At 43.5% G+C, this 17,440-nt stretch overlaps 1 protein-coding gene across 1 annotated transcript in view; it reads right to left on the bottom strand.

Moving 5' to 3' along the window:
- Positions 1–3,792, bottom strand: part of DPY19L1 (dpy-19 like C-mannosyltransferase 1) — a 45,549-nt gene extending 41,757 nt beyond the window's left edge. Inside the window, exons 1-2 of the mRNA XM_048299151.1 lie at positions 3,319–3,792; positions 2,339–2,407 (exon numbers count right to left, since the gene is read on the bottom strand). Of these exons, the coding sequence (XP_048155108.1) occupies positions 2,339–2,407; positions 3,319–3,613 (364 nt within the window). The 5' untranslated portion in view covers positions 3,614–3,792. The remainder of the gene's footprint in view (positions 1–2,338; positions 2,408–3,318) is intronic.
- Between the last annotated feature and the right edge of the window lie 13,648 nt (positions 3,793–17,440).

The raw sequence follows: 17,440 nt of genomic DNA, 5'->3' as shown, positions 1-17,440 counted from the left end.
ACATCCCAGCTATAAAAAAATAACAATTTTAAAACAGATCACATGTTAGGTAAGAATATACAGTAAAGTCCAATGCGTTAGTTGCCCGTACTGTTCATTAACTCAAATTCATGTTGATCCAAATAAGGCAAATATGCGGTATTTTACTGATGCAAATAAATTATCTATTATTATGGAAATTACATTTCACATCCAGACATACCACTTATTTCATAGAGGAAACAATATCTTTAAATCTGATTCTTCCCTTCAGTAAATGCTTTATTGAAAGTCAATGCAGTAAGTGTAAGTACATTCACAGTTATTCCGGAGAATTTCATATACATTTTCACAGTATCATTCTATTATCAGTACAAAGTCAAGACCTTTCATAATCACACAGCAATTTATGTTAATTACTCATATTCCAAGAGACAATGGGCTTAATTCATAGACTTCCACTATAAGTCCAAATCAGCATTTTTCAACAGACTGCATTAAGCCAGCTTCTGATGGAAAACATGCCGTTCAGCTCTGTTAAATTACCATCCTTTGATCCCATTAATGTCCCTACTGGAGAGGGAATGAAGGAGGGGACAGGAAGGGAATACTATAGTTCTAATGCTGTAAACACTTACACAGCTACTATGTACTTGAACTTGCAGATGCCATTTTCTCACCCAGCCTAAGAATCCCTAAAAGCAAAGCATATGATAAGATTTTTGCAGACTAGGGATATTATATAAAATCTGATAGATTTCCTATTTTTGCCTGTGTGCCATTCTAAGAAAAGCAATATGAATGGCATATAAAAAGGATTCTGATTCTGGCAATTAAATACTGAAGAATAAAGCCATCCTTGGCTTTATTTACCAAGAGAACAACAAATGCTGAGATACTGTAATCCAACAGGATGTGAAGAGTACAATAAACTGCTTCATATTTTTCAAATATCCACAAAGTGATCAGGTAGGAATATAGCAGAACTGAAAACAATGAGGAACCTGCAAGTATTGACTACTTCTGCAGCTTAGTCAAGTTGTTACATTTTTAGATTCTGTGCAATATAATAAGGGTGTCTTCAGGAATAAGGCCTCAAGTCAATGGTCATTATGAAAAAAAAAAACCTAACAACATAATAGGGTGAAGTGTTGTATAAGAACATCCTTGAAAGTCTGACAACTTTACTGCTGCACATAAATTGGAGATAATTCATAAGAGAAAAAAATTCACACTTTATAATTAAACCAGCTCCAGCTGTGGGAGCCTCTGTTTTTAAAATACGGGCCTTAAAGCTTAAGCAAAGCAACAACAAAAATTCAAATTCCACTCAATCAAAACTCACTATTTCATATGTAGTGTATGTACATTCTTTGCTACTGCAAATACTGTACGTTATTACATACTTTGCTACTAAGGTTTTACTACCATTAAAAAGGAAAATACCTCCCTGAAATATTTAATTGGTTATCTGGGTTTCACAGACAAATTCAAATTCCAGAAATTATAAAACTCTCTCTGATCTCAAATTTCAATCAGAGGAAAGCATTTTTCAATTCTGACCATCAGTTTAACATTTCTATGTCATTTAAGTAACTACGAGTCTAGGAAATGCTGAATAAATAGATGTAAGTAAAGCAATTCAGGAACACTTTATCCATTAATTAGCTTGCAAGCTAAGGGCTGTTTCCCTGCTACTATTTTGCAATGTAATTCATCAAATTGAAGAAACCCCCTTCGGCAGCCAGGACTGCTGGTGGTCTGATTAATGGTACCAGCATCTTTGGAATACCCTGACACTCCTTACTAGAATACCTTTCAGGGTCTATCTAATTGTGCATCTGATAAATATGCTATTACTTAGCACTTGTTAACTCTAGGAATGCATCTCTTTACAAACACTTTAGGTGGTTTTTTCAAGATTTTGGCCATAAGCCATTTCATTATTTCCTCAAAAATATTCCCAAAGATAATAACATCTGAATTTACATCCCTCTACAACTGTATGTACGTCCACCCATACTTCTTCCCAAACAAGCTGTTGCGATTACATTACTTAGTAAGAGCTGCTGCCTTTTTCTTTTTTTTTTCCTAGAAATTAATGACTGGATAGGAGAAATCCATAAATATGTGGAAATTTTTTTCCTATAAATGTTGTGATACCACATCAACTGCTACAGTAACAGCTTTACAAAAGTTACCAGGTAGGAAGTTATTTCCTTTCCCTTTTCAACATCGGCTATGTTTTTTCCTTTTTCCAAGTTATATTTCCAAATATATTTAGATACCATTTACAGTTCCAGAGAAGGAAAGGTAAAAAGATCAGTATTTCCCCCTGTGATGTGTTCCTTCCACTTACCCAGAAGGACCGTGAGCCATATCTTGCTATCAGCTTTTGTGATGAAGGCCCTTCTGTCGACAACAAATACTGCCAAAAGAACACAAGCACCTTAAGCATCAATTAAGCACAGCCTCTATAAAAGGAAATTTGAACTCTGCAACATTAGTTTTATGTAAAAAAAGTAGACTAGACCTCAAAAATGCTGAAAGAAACTTCATACAGCAAGTTCGTAACTACACATAAAAGCTTTAAACATCACAGAGAGACTACTAAGGTGACTATATAAATCATCAGGTTTTTAATTTCTGAAATAACTTTTACGGAATAACTTGACACAAGGGGATTTCTACATAGCTATGTTACTGGCAAATTTGCTAAGGCAGAAAGTCAGACTTTGAAAGAATACACAACCCTACATACTTTCCAGCAGAAATAAGCTGGTCATGCCAGCACTGCAAGCTGCGATAGTCAACATCACCAGAGAGGCTGTTTTAACAAGAGTTAGTTACGCAAACAGCACGTTTCCCCACTTCTCCCCCAAAGGATGCTGAAGTGATAAAAAGCCCTTTCCCTCTTCCTCGCCCCCGTCTCGCCGATCACCGTGTGGGTTTTGTCAGCTTTTCTCTCTCTTCACCCTCCCCGCGCTGTGACAGGCTGGAGCACGGGCCCGGGCAGAGCGGGAGCGCGACCCCGCCGCCGCTGCCCCGGGCAGTGCCAGACACCGCCCGCCCGCCTCCCTTCCTGCTTCCCTCCCGCGGGAGAGACCTTCCCGCCCGCCGGACCCCGATCGCTGCTTCCCGGGGAAAGATGTCCCGGCGCTCCCTCCCCCGGCAACAGCCACCCCGTGCCACGGGGCAAGGGTACCGCCACTTGCCGGAAAGAGGGACGGGAAGCGACGCTCAGCTCCACCGCACTTCCCCCGGGCGGAAGGGCTGGCTCCCATCCCAGCGGGGGCAGAGGGAGCGAGGAGGGGGCAGGGTTCGGGGTAGGAACCTCACCTCGGAGCCGGTCCCCGCAGACGCGCAGGAGACTCAGGGGGCCGCGGCCCAGCACGTCCCGCTCCCCGTCCGTAGCGGGCCCCTCCCGGTAGGGTCCCCGGGGGTCGCCCCTGGCTCCCCGCCGGCCGCCGCCTCCCTTCCGCATGGCGCGGGCCCCGCCGGAGCCCTGCCTGCCGGGCGAGTGCGGCCGGCGGCCGCGGCTGGGGCTGGCGCCCGGTGACTGCTGCTGGTGCTGCTGCTGCCCGGGCTTGAGCGGCGGCGACTCTTTGTTCCTGCCTCGGCTCGGGACGACCATCTCCGCATAGTCCCCGCCGGGGCCGGGGCGCCGCGCCGGAGGGGAGGGCAGCCGAGCCGACGGGGGCGGTGCTCAGGGAGGAGCTTCCTCCACCCCCTGGCAGGGCCCGGAGGCCACGGGGCGGAGCCGCAGCCGGCGGGCTCGTCGTAACGGGGCGAGGGGGCGGCCGGTCCCCGCTCCGCCGCCGCCGCCCGCTCCGCCCGGCTGGACACGTGGGGGCGGGGGCGGTGCTGCCGGCGGGGCGGGGAGCGGCTCCCGCGCCCCCCGCTCCGCCCCTCCGCTCACGGACGCGCCGCCCCGGAGCCTGGCGGGGAGGGGAGGGCGGGGGAAAGGAGGAGGAGGAGGAGGCGAAGGAGGAGGCAGGAGCGGGGTTCTTCCCGCTCACTCGTTCCCTGTCCTTTTCGAGGGACGGGCGCGGTTTTCGCGCTGCTGCCCGTGTGGGCGGGCCTGCAGTGGCCCTCGCGGTGCTGCAGCCTTGTCCTCCGTCACCTCTTGGTGTTTTTCTCTGTTGGCTTTCCCGTTCCCGGGCCGTTCAGCTTTGTAACAGCGTCAGCTTAAAGGGAGTCTACCCCAGAAGTACCCGCCCAAATTCCCAAAATTTTCACTCCCAGAAGGTAACTTGTCTGTGTTGTTGCTTTGTCCTAAGGGGTTCCACACCACAGAAAACACCCCTCTTCCTCCTCCTACTCCTTGTTCTGGAGTTTTATTGTGGGTTTGCCTTTGCAATGCGGCGTCTGCTCATGAGCACCATGCAGATCCAGCCAAACCCTTGCTTTGGGTTCAGAGGTTAAAAGGCCCTATCGCACAGAAACTCTGTGTAACGCGGACACTTGAGACATGAGATGTTTCATTACTTTCCCAGAGCAGTCACCTTCAGGAGCTGCCAGTAGCAATCCCTGTAGCTCCTACTCTAATTACTCTTCTTTGAAGAGCGGTGAATATACAGCACAACTGTGGAACAAGACCCAGCTCCAGCAAAGCCGCCGTTTCTCCTATTTGTGCTCTCTTGCTCAGCACAGAACAGTGCTCAGGCAGCAGCTCATCCAATAGGGACACATTAATTTAATTACCACTTTTTGATTATGTTGATTAAATACAGTAACTGCAACCTCTCCAAACAGATCCATTTCACTCTTTCCTCCCTGACCTCTTCTTATTTTTATCTTTATTGACTGTACCTACTCCTTGCCTTCCAAGTGCTCCTCATTGCTGTCTTCAGGCTTTTCTTTATCCCTCTGCACTCTTCATTTTATGTTCCTGCTCCCAAGTTTTCTGTTTGAGTTTTCCAGTCAACTCTGTTTATTTTGCCTAGCCTTTCCACTTTTTTCCTCTGACATAACATACGTGGGTTTCTTCTAAAATGTTTACAACCTCTTTATGTCCATCTCCTTTTCCTAATTATGAATCCTATCCTGTGAAACACAAGATTTGAGTCTAATGTGGCAAATACCATACTAGTATTTTTTAAAAACTGTTTGATAGATACATAGCTGGCACATTGTTAGCACAGGAAGGTAATTTTGGTTCAGATTCAGCTACTGAGATAATGAAAGTGTAAGAAGGATTGCTTTTGCTGTCTTTGTGGTAGTAGTAAGGCTATTTACACCAAAATAAGGATGTGAAGATACAAACTGGTACTAAACAAACAAGCCTGTGGGACTGACAGAAGGCCTGTGTGTCCACAAGTTCTCTTGGCCCCACGTTTCTTTGCTTGCTGAGGGAAAATCACCCTTCTACCACTACCTGTTTTGGGGAGATAACTGCAAAGGACATGTATTACACTGATCTCAAAAAAGCAAGCAAGGAAGAAATACTATTTTTCATATAAGACAGCCAGTCTCCTGAGTACCCAGGCTCTTCTTCTGACATGAATTATGTGTGGCAGTTTCATATTGCAAGAAACATTTATCTGTGCTTACTATACACAAAATATAAATGAAGGCATAAAAGGAACACCTTTAAAGTGTTTGAAGACTACCTACTACTTTCCCCACCTGCTTTTCAGGAGAAAAAGTCCCACAATCTGCTCTTTTTCATATTTGATTTTAATTGAGTAGCCTTGTTATAAATTCAAAGGTAACCAAAGGAGTCTATTGTTGCTGTCTGAGTGATTGAAGGGTACAGGCTCCAGATAGAGTTTTGCGTGTAACCAGCATGGAAAAAGAGCAATATGATACGTTCTGCTGATTTTTAACTCCTGGAACCTATATTTCAATTTTTGCCAAAATCAATAGAGTCATGGAACACTTAGAAACTTGAAGGGTTGATATTATTAAGGTTCATAAAATTGCTGGGGGATGGCTCAGCCATTGAGATTAACTGGGCCTACTCCAGCCTGCAGCAGATCAATTACCTTCAGGCTGTTTTCTTTTAATAAAACTCTTCAGGCAATTTATTTCAACAGGTACCACCCACAGAACCTTGTTACAAAGGTACGTACTACTAAACAATTCTAAAGGTTTTAAGAGTTATGGTAAGTGTGCAAAAAACAGAGCATCACATTCTTAAATGTAAAGGTGCCCATATTCAGCAACTGTGAATTGCTACAGAAAACCTCTAACACTACTTCAGAAGAGCTGCATTTTTATTGTCTAAAAATAAAATGACATTTGTTTCAATCTATAAGATACAAGTAGTAAGAAATAAAGCTTGGGCTTATATCATCACAGGAATTGCATTTTTTTTTGAGAAGTGCTATGTTTAATATCCAACATCACGTTTCAGACAGTGTAGCTCATTACTAATCCTGCACATCACAGTGAAAGGAGTGACTCCAATAAATCAGCACATATCTTTCTGTTTATAGCAAAAGAGGAGGGGAAGGAAAGAAATATACCTCTGAAAATAAATTTGATTTTTCTCAACTCTCAAGGGTGCTGAAGGATATTTACAAGTCCACAGGAGAGACATCATCTAATCAGATTGTCTTAACTTCTTTTGTCCAAGGAAAGCAAAATCCATAAGATGTTGCTCCACGGTTTTCTGCTGTCCCAGGACAAGGCACATTCTGGAACACAACATTTCTGTTTCTGCTCGGTCTTCTCTATCTCTTTGCTCACACATTTTCTGTGATCACTGGACTGTCTCTTCATGTTTCCAAATCACTCTGACAGATATCAGCAATCTCAGCTGGATAGTGGTTGTGACACACTGTGGATGGAAATAATTCACAGTCCTCAGGAATGAGCCCCCTGCAAGTGAAGCACATTGGCCTTGGCAGTTCCTATATATTCTCTAACAGGACACTGGACGGGCACACCTCATGACTGAACAGTCCAGAGCTTGCTTTCCTCCCCCTCCACTCATTCTCATCTTCTATATTGTTTCTTGACACCAGTTCTCTCTTTTTCTCTTGCCTCAAGTGAGACCCTCACTTTCTAGTTTATTACCAATACCGACCCCTTCTCTCTTCAGTCACCTTCAAGGTGATCTGAATAAGGGTGCCTGCAGAGATTCCTTTTTTCAGTCTGTAATGATGTTTCTTTTACTGCTCTGCTTTGTTCCAGTGGCACTGCCTCCGAGCACATTCTGCAGATTTTGTGACAAGGCTGCCATTTCCACCTACCACAGGGCATTGCTTCTGTGAAGTTTGTGTTGATCCCCCACACTTTCACACGTTCAGCAGCAGACTTAATAATAGCAGGGCTGCATTGTAGCAAGTTAGGGAACTTCAGGCTCCCTTTCCTTGGTTCATTTAATCCAAGGTTAGCATGCAATGAAGGCATGTTCTAGAAAGTATGTCTCTTCAGAAAACAATTGTGTGACTGCTGCATGGTTAGATGTACTCAACCTAGCATTAAATGAGCCATTTTGAGTGCTGACAGCAAGAGAGCTGCAGCAATGTGGAGCTCAGAGCCTCAGGTAACTAACTGGGATGTTAGAGCATTTTGAGCTCCATGCCATATGGCCATATCTGACTTAACTCATTATTTATACCACTTGTGCTTCAGTCACAGAGCAGACAAATTCTTACTTACAGAAAGATCTTTATGAAAACAGAAAGAGTTGGGACCCATTCTTGTGAAGACCAGGCTGAATATTAAGTGCAGAAGGCAAAGGAGTCTTGTAAGGCAGAAGTAAAGATGCAGGATTGCCCTTGGAGTTCGTACACAGAGGAATTTTCCAGGGAAAAACAAAAATAGCAGAATGCAGTGGCAAGCTATTATAGTGTGTACCTTGTCCTATTTAAAAGCTTTGTGGGACCAGTGCGCTTTCTGCAGGATACAAATATTCCCCCTTGAGCTAACCCTTTAAACATACATTACCTGTATTCTGAAGAGGGGAAAGTATGCTACTGGTAGGTTAATAATCTGATCTCTACTTGCACGTCTGCTTATATGTATCTTCTCTCACTTTTAAAGTTGCAGCTTCACTTTAACTTATATATATATGAAAAACTCTGTAGAACTGGATTATCTGTGTCTGTATGGCTAACTGCTCATACAAGCAAAAACTTCTTTCTACTAGAAACAAATAAGAACAATTTACCTAGCTTGCCTACCCTGGCAACAACAACAAAAGAAACAAAAAAATCACATATTTTGAATGAGAGGTCCTGAAAGCCCTTCTATCTTTGACACAGAAATTACTTCCTTTGTTTTTTTAATGTTGATTATAAGTCTCAGGCTTCCTGCTGCCAGAATAACACTGAAGAACATTAGTGACTCAGAAAACCTAATTAGTCTCCACCAGAATTTTTCTTACTTCTTTGCTTTCTGTTTCCAGTACCATATATTCATGCTACTTTAAGTGCTTCCCTGCAGCTCTGAAAACAAAAAATAGTTAAAAAAAAAAAAAAAGGAACGCTAAATACTATGACTTCAGGAAAGAAATTTAGGCTACACTGGGAACATTTTAGGTAGTTTTAACATATTTACAGTTACCCTTCTTTCCTTGCTGCAGACAGAATGATGAAAGCAGCGCAGCATTCATTATTCATTTGCCCTATTGAGCAGCTGACTGGGGAGATTTGGCAATGCCCCTTCCTAGGCATGGTGTGTGATCATCTCCTCCCAACTGAGGCCTGGAATGTTTCTGTAATTCTTCACTGTTCTGAGGACTTTTAACTCCTCTGCGTGATATAATCTCCTTACAGATTTCAAAATGAGGATCTCTTGCTGTACACGCCACATACTCATTGCGTGGCATTTGGCCACTGTGAGTAGTCATGCTAATTTGGCATAGATGCCATGATTCACAGCCACAGCAACTGCATCTCATTATGCTTCTATTTGGAGGAGCAAATTACAGAGTAAGTTTTCCGAGGACCACAGAACTCAATATTTACAAGCAGAAGTGATGGATCCAGCTTCCCCTAACCTGATTTACTAGCCATGGTGGTTTTACTTAATTTTTTATGGAGTCAGTGGTTATCTGGTGTGTCTCTAAGTAGCAGCTGCCAAAAGATGCGTCAGAGAACACGGAGGAAACAGCTTGAAGCGACGAGCAGAAGCTTAAGTGATAACAACAGAACAGGACCATATGAACATGGGCTGAGCTACTACTATATTTCATGGCAGATGCTCCTCTATGTGAGATTGAGAATATAGACACCACTTACGGTGGAAATACGGGAAGGCCAGCAATGGACCGAGAACAGAAGCAGGAGAAAAGCAATGATCTGGAAGTGCTCACAGAATAGCTTTTCAGTGAACAACTGGCAGAGCAGCCAGAGGTGAGAAACGGTAGGGCTCCTGAAATATTGAAGTGAGTATATATATTCCATATGAGGCCATATTGAAGTCAGTATATCTAGATTGGTGGAGATTTACTGGCAAATCTGTTTTGGCAAGAGAAGCTTGTGGACCACTGTGAAATACAAACAGCTGTATCAGAAACAGCAGCAGGGTCTAAGCTTGCCTGTTCAGATGTTAGCAAGTTTATTTCTGTTTCACACTTTGCTTAACCTGATTTTCATTTCGGTGGGGATTCCGGAATGTGCTTTGCTGCCCTGGTTACTGAAGGTAGAGAAGAGGCACATTAAGACAGTGATAGAAAGTACCTCTGGCAAACTAAGCAACATGGCAGACAAGACTGAAGGCAGGATAATCCTACACATCAAACACCCCTTAAATGACAAACAAAATCGTGGCTTGGGAATGCTGTTTGCTTCCTGTATATGACTGAGAAAGGGTGAATCCTTTATGACAAACTGAAGTGACTAAGAGCCACTTTGAGGGCTGCAGGGCATCCTTTCCTGGTAAATCTGGTCTTTTTGCTAGATACCTGATAAAGAGGAGGAAAAAAAGATACTGAGGCTACAAACCCTTTAATTTATACCATAAAAAACTAAAAATGTGATACAATTTTTACACAGAAAAGTTTTGAAAATGGTACATGGAGTCCCTGTTGGTGACTAAAAACAGCAGTTGCATCTTCTCATCTCCTTCCTCACCTTTTCAACTTTTTGACAGTCTGTCTCAGAACATGATCTTAAATACTTCATTATACATTCTTAAACTTCATTAAGAATAGCACCCGACTCAGGCTTTAAAGACTGTGTTCACAAAACATTAAGATGTGCCACAGTATCAAGCAACTTGGTGGAATTCATCCCTTTTTTTCAATTTGTTCATGTGGAAATTTGTAGTGATCATGCCTTTCCACTTTCTGTAAGTCCGACCCCTCCTTGCTTTTTGACATTACTTCTCTAATTTCTTGAGCTACTGCGAAACAAACAGAGCTCTTTTTCGGTTGGAACAGGGCATTTGTGTCTGATCAGCTGTGCTTGCAAAAAGGCACAACTCTAGCCCAATTTGAAGCTTATTTTTGAGGTCACAGTGCCCTCTACTGTCCGAGGCATCCTCTTTGCTGCTGCATCATGATCATGAAAAACCACAGCATGTGAAATAACACATTCATTTGTGTTTCAATATACTCTTCCGTCTAGACTTGTAGGCCAAGTCTTCGGTTGTTTGATTGATTGAAAAGAAAACAGATTGGTCAGGCCATTGTCATTTCTTGCTGACTCTAATGCTGCTTTGTCAGAGTTGCTAATAATTTAAATTAAGCCACTGATCTATGCAGAGCTTCAATCACACCTGATTTGTAAATGTTGAGTAAGTCTACATAAGGAAGCACTTTGACATGCATGCAAAGTAAGAAAAATCAGGCCTGTGTTTCAGGTACAAATTGTAAATACCTCTGCCACAGATTTGTATTGCTCCAGGTGATCATTCCAGCTCTGCAGATACAAATTACCTGTTCCATACAGAGGTGTTCTTTACAAACTCCTCTTCTGTTTGTGTTTGCCCTCACTCTCTATCTCTGTGAGTGGTGTGTGGCACTGTAGGTAGTTTCACTTCCTTGTGAGTGTCACCTGGAGCACCACAGACTGTCCCTTGAGAGAGCCTGGGACCATCCCTGCCCTCACACCAACCATTGCTCACAAGTAACCACAGACCCTTGGTGACTCTCCCTCTCTCACCCCAAAAGACCCATTCACCTTTACACAAGGCATGGGCTGCTCTAGCATTAGAAAATCCTACTTACTTTTGATGTTACCAAGACCAATGCAAATCGAAAGAGGTATCTATAGGCAACAAAAATCCTTAGCCTCACCCACTTCTCAAGAAGCATGCAGCTGGTAGCACTGAAGAGATTATGTGAGGGGAGGGGAAAAACTCCTTCTAAAATACATTGTTTGTTTCATATTCTCAATTTCTTTTTAGTTTGACAGAATAACTCATTATGCTCAGACAGCAGCAGCTGACTTACTGTTTCACAAGACAGGTGCAACCACTCCAGTTCCTCAATGTGCTACAACTTGTTTCCCAGTAGGGGATCTTGTAGCATGGTTCCCCGTGGCATGACACGTAGGAGTTCAGAGAATTTCCCTTCTGGAGAGGTTACATTGATGATATATATCAAGGTATATATTGATGATGGACTGAAGCCTGAATATAGGATAGCATTCATTTTCTCCTGCTAGCCCCATAGCAAAATGAGGAGAATTCACTAAATAGTGCACTTTCAGGTGTGCACGTACAAGTGTATGTGTTTGCATGCATGTATCTATAAAAAGCATCTATAAAATACTGAAAAACAAACTGTGCTGCTGGGCACAGGAGGCATATTTCACATGACAGACCTGTCTTTAGCCATTTCTCCTATGCAGCTGTCACGTCATAAAGTCACAGAGAATTTCATGAGTAGAGCTGTGGTCCCACAGTGTGTTCCAGGGCTGCATTGCAAGGTAACTGTGGCCCACTGGTAATCCTGGGTTTTGCTGAAGAAATACTTGATGGAAAGGATGCTTTTAAAATTGCCACTTAATGGAAGGAGAAAAGGATGTCAAAGAGCAGAATGCAGAATGACTGACAGAAAAATGTGATGAAGTTTAAAGAGATACTTTCTCTTTAGAGAAATCTTCCCAATCTGTTGAGGTGGTACTTGGAAAAATTCTCTCTGCCTTTCAAAGAGAAAGAGCTTCAATGCCCACTAACAACTCACGAACTGCCTGTACCAGGTTTAAAGTAACTTCATGTTAGCACACCATATGCAGAATTCCATTTTGCAGGCAGCATGGAACCTCCACATTTCAGCTGTCATTATAGCCTTATTGCCAGCATTATTAGAAAAACTGCAGAAGAAAGAATACAAAATAGATGGTGTCAGTCTTACTTCGCAGTCATCTATTAACTTTAGTTAGTACTGGAGAGATCTCAGTTGAAGGAATGTGTCCAACAGTGAAAACTGCACTTCAGGAAAGATATAGAGCCACTGAAAGATAGGAAATTTTCCTAATCTCCTTTATCCTTTACTGTCATTCTTATTTTACATCAGCCATGGTAGTTGCAAAGCAGATTTCCCCCTCCACCAAGCACATATACACAGCAGAAAACACCCTTGAAATCTACATGAAGAAGATGTAAAATGTAGCCTGGAGAAGAGTAATCAGAGGGAATGAAATATCAGTTTTCAGTTAGGCAAAAGGTTGCTACAATAAGTGACAGAAGCACTGGATAAGGAGTGAAGGGCTAAAATTTCAGTCTGGGTCAGGTTAGATATTAGGGCTAATTTCTAAAGAAAGTATAGTTAAGCATCAGAATATTTAAAGAACCTGTGGAGTCTCCATTGTTGGGGCGTCTTAAAAACAAATAAGATAAACATCTTCCAGAGGTGGTTTAATTATAAACTGATCTTGGCTTGAATCAAGGAGATGATCTCTGAAGACCCCTTCCTGCCCTACCTATTATTATTATATATCGGCTAATCCCTCAATGAGTATTTGTGAAAAAAATTCATCCCAGGTATCCCCTGACCCAGCTTTGAGCTGGAGACCACCCAGCTCCTAATATACTGAGGAAAATGCTACTTTTACCCTGAGATGCCATATTGTTTATCATAAAGGCTCTAAGTGACCTGGAGATTAACAGTCTTCTACAATGAAATACATTGGCAACACCTTCAAATTTTGCCAATACCTGAAAAAGAAGAAGAAAAACAAGAAAAGAGAACTCTGGAAGCAGAAGAGCAGGGACAAACATGTAATATTTGCTTGGGCCTTTCTTTGGAGGTGGGAGAGCAAAAGAAGAAAAGAAGCAGGAAGAGGTAACGCTGAGTTTACAGTGCAAAACTAGCTTGGGTCTTATAGAGGCACACAGGTTTCAGTAATGGGGCTGCCACAGATCTACTTTGTAAGTACAGTGGATGGTCTAAAATGAGGTGATAACAAGGAAGAGACCTGTGACAATAATTGATTAGTAGCATTGAGAATAGGGGATGTATATGTGGAACGAGAATGAAGAGGAGCAGGCAATAAATGAGGAAGAAAATGAAAAGTCAGAGGACAAAGAAGGAAAGAGGAAAAAAAAGTCGTATTAGAAAATAACCTTAAATGTGCAAGAGCAAGAGAGGCCTAACTAACTCCAACAAAGATTCTGTGGTTTTCAGTGTTTCATAGGTTTTTAAGGGAGTGCTATGGGTGGGGAAAAAAAAAAATCTAAGTGCTGGAGTGAATCTTGGCCCTGGAACCTGCATCCCCTGACCTGTTGGTTATAGTAGGTCAGAGACCCCAAAACCTCACACTCCTAAGGACATGTAAAAGCCAGTCAGCCATGGTTAAATTTCTCATGTAATTCAAGAGATTGAGAAGGCGTCCTTGTATGTACCTTTTCTACCCCTGGGTAAAATAAATGTTGCTTTCTCATGGAATCATATCCACTCTATTGCCCACATTCAAGAGTGGGTCTGTTTGTCTCTTGTGTGATGGATTTTTGCTGCCATCTTCTTTTGAACTGACTCAAGGTTTCTTCCTCCTCAGGAAGAAACAATTAAGTCCCAAAGGTCTTGTGAAGGACCTGTTTCTGGTCCTCCCTCCTCAATGTCACTTCTACCTGAATTAGAATCATAGAATGATAGAAAATACTGAGTTGGAATGGCCCCATCAGGATCATCAAGTCCAACTCCTGGCCCTGCTCAGGACACCCTAAGAATCACACCGTGTGCCTGAGAGTATTGTCCACACACTTCTTGAAATCAGACAAGGCTTGGTGCTGTGATCCCTCCCCTGGGGAGCCTGTTCCAGTGCCCAGCCAACCTCTGGGTGAAACTTTTTCCTGATATCCAACCTAAACCTTCCATCTCAGCTTCATGATGTTTCCTCAAGTCCTGTCGCTGGTCATGAAAGTGAGGAGATCAGTGCCTGCCCCTCCTCTTCCCCTCACAAGGAGGCTGCAGATTGCAACGAGATCTCCTCCTCTCCAGACTGAACAGACCAAGTGACCTCAGCCACTCCCATACGGCTTCCCCTCCAGACCCTTCGCCATCCATCCTCATGGCCCTCCTTTGGATGTTCTGTAACAGCTTAATGGTTTCTTTTATATTGTGGCACCCAAACTGCCCCCAGCACTCGAGGTGAGGCTGCCCCAGTGCAGAGCAGAGCAGGACGATCCCCTCCCTTGCCCGGCTGGCGATGCTGTGCCTGATGCACCCCAGGACACGCTTGGCCCTCCTGGCTGCCAGGGCACTGCTGACTCACATTCAACTTGCCATCAACCACGAGCCCCAGGTCTCTTTTTGCAGCTCTGCTCTCCAGCATCTCATTCCCCAGTCTGTGCACACAACCAGGGTTGCCCTATTCCAGGTGCAGAATCTGGCACTCGCCCTTGTTAAACGTAATAGAAGAACGTAGAAGAACAACTGCACCCCTTGTGCAAGAAGAAAAGGAAAGCTAAAAAAGGCAAAGAAGTTCTCACCCACCTTGCAAAAAGAAAGATTGCAGCTGCACCTTCAAGGTTTTCTTACATTTCTCCTGTAGTAAGCTCTACCTTAATAAACATGATCGAGTTTCTGTCCTATCTCTGCTCTGCTCCTCAGAGTTGCCTTGTTCTTGTCTTACAGTCCCTGTAATTTTAGCACTAATGGACTTGGAATATTTTTTTTCTAGGGTTTAGTCCTCCAGTTTCTTAAAAGCTCTCCAAATATGTCTTGGAAGAAGAAGGAGGAGTCTAAACTCAAGACCAGTCATATGTCTTTACTCCTCAGAGATGTCAGAGCTATGGCAGACACATGCTTTGGAATTTAGCATTTCCATTAAAAGAGATTTATTCCTATTTCACTAGGGAGTTCAGCTGAGACAACCTGATCCTTTTGCAGGGACTGTATTCATCCTTTTCAGTGTGTGATTCCATTTCTTTCATTGCGTCCACTTGAATACAAAATCCAAAATCATGAAGATTAAAGAGGAAAGTAAGTCCTTAAGCTCATGATTTTTACTCAGTTTCCTACAGAAAAAGGTGTCTGCATATGCATATATGAGTTTTTCTAATTATACCAATTTTTTTACTATTTAGCCAGTTTCAACTTAATTCAACATTACACTTTAAAATTGTGGGGTGTGGCTTTCTAATTGGATGGCTTCTGCATTAATAACAATTTAGATCAACACAATCAGTGGGAGGAAAAGGGGACAAAATGCTGAGACCACAGCTCACTGTCAGCATGCTTTCTGAGACTCAAAGTGAAGGGCTGCAAACCTATGAAAATGATTGCCACAGGAGAAAATACATGTATCTTTATGCAAACATACAATCTACATAGTTTTGCCCTGAGTAAGGTGTTAGGTGTGGCACACTTACCCGGTTCAGCAGCAGCAAGTCCTGAACAACTATGCAATTACAAAACTCTGGTGTGGAAAGAAAGCTCTAAGTGGGTGCAGACATCTGTTTTAATCCTTGCAAGGCTTCCTGAGCTTTATAAATTGGCTTTTGTGTAAATGAAAATCAGGCTGTGTGTTTTCTGCCTTTTATGGTGTTGAGTGCATGTTCCAAAAGTATTTCAAGATTATTCCTTTGTTAAGATACAGAGCAATATTCTCGTTCTGTCTACCTGGAAGAAATTAGAAGTAGTGCATGTGGATACAAGCCAATTATTTTCTCTTGTTCAGGTTCATTTATTGCAGAAAACAGTAATATTTGCTGAAAATAAGAGAGTAAAAAAAAAAAAAATTATATCTTACCATCCATAATCCAAAAAGACATTTATGCCTGGATGCCATCCAACCAGTAAGTAGAAAACAAACAAACAAAACTATTGAGATAAAGACAAACCAGAGAAAAGCCTAATCAACTTAAGAAACCTAAGTAGCTATCCAATGCAGGCCAGCATGCTTTCATTCACCACGTGGATTTTGCACATGAGGACCTGGTATAAAATCTGGGAAAACATACCCGAGGCAGACTGTGTTACATATTGTGTATAGGGAAAAAAAAAAGGGATATCGCTGCCTGAAAAACGTCCCAGGCAGTGAATTTGTGCAGCAGTGGCAGAAGAGGTTCCAGGCGAAAGAGTTGAGTTACCACTGTGTTACAGGGGCTTGAGGTCAGAGGAGAGGGGCCAGCAGGAATTTAGGCAATACCAGAGGTGGCATTTGGGGCACGTGGAAAATATTGCTGATGCAAATCTCTCTTTTTCCTCCTCCTGATTTTTCCCTCTCGCTGTTTACTCTCCCGCCTGCCTTGTCTCGGAGATGCCGAGCCCGCAGGCTCCCTGTGCCAGGGCAGCGGCTGCCGGGGCCCGGCGGGAGCCGCCGGCAGAGGGCACAGGGCGCCCGCGGGACGCGCGGCCGCGCTCCCTTCCGCGAAGGGGGGCGTGCGGCTCGCCCAGGTGGCATCTGCCTCACAGTTGTATAACCCAGAGACCATTAGTCGTCAATTAGGAACAAACAAACAGAAAAGTTCCTGTGTCTCCGTACGTTCAGGGTAGGCTGAGTGTTAGGGCGCAGGTGAGAAACTCGCTGGTGCCTGACAAGAAATCATGAGGGTGACTGCCCTCCATTTAGCGCAGCCCGCTCCATCCTCCCCTGCCGTGGCCTTTGCAGTGAGTCACTCCCTGAGAAAAGTTCCCTGATGGTGTCACCTGAGCTGGAAGCATTTCCCTGAGCTTTGAGGTTTCACGGCAAGGTTGCGCTGTGAGTGGACGGCTGGGCCAGGAATTGTGTGCTCATACACATGAACATCAGCCTGGCCATCAGCTGCAAAACTCCTAAGCACGTCAGAGAAGGAGGCTTGTGGCACAGAGCAGTGCAAGCTGTTGGCCACAAGCAGAGCACACGAAAGGGAACCACGTCTCTACCTGTGAAACGAGGCTGGTGGGAAAAGGCAGGGCTGGGGCACCTCCATCCTTCAGCAGAACCAGCACTTCACAATGTGAGATCAGCTGGCGCCCAGAGTACTGAGCAAGGGGATGTGGCCCTCAAAGCACTGATCTTGCACGTGCAAAAAGGCCTAAAGCTATCACAGCATACAAGCTACAGAAAAAGGTGTGAAAACTTGTATTGTCTCAGCCTTTACAGTAGTCAGGATTGCAATTTTACGTAAGAGGTGG

This window comes from Corvus hawaiiensis, chromosome 1, assembly GCF_020740725.1.
Source record: "Corvus hawaiiensis isolate bCorHaw1 chromosome 1, bCorHaw1.pri.cur, whole genome shotgun sequence".
Lineage (NCBI taxonomy): Eukaryota > Metazoa > Chordata > Aves > Passeriformes > Corvidae > Corvus > Corvus hawaiiensis.
The sequence above is the reverse complement of the archived record's forward strand: the minus strand, read 5'-3'. Positions and strand labels throughout refer to the sequence as shown.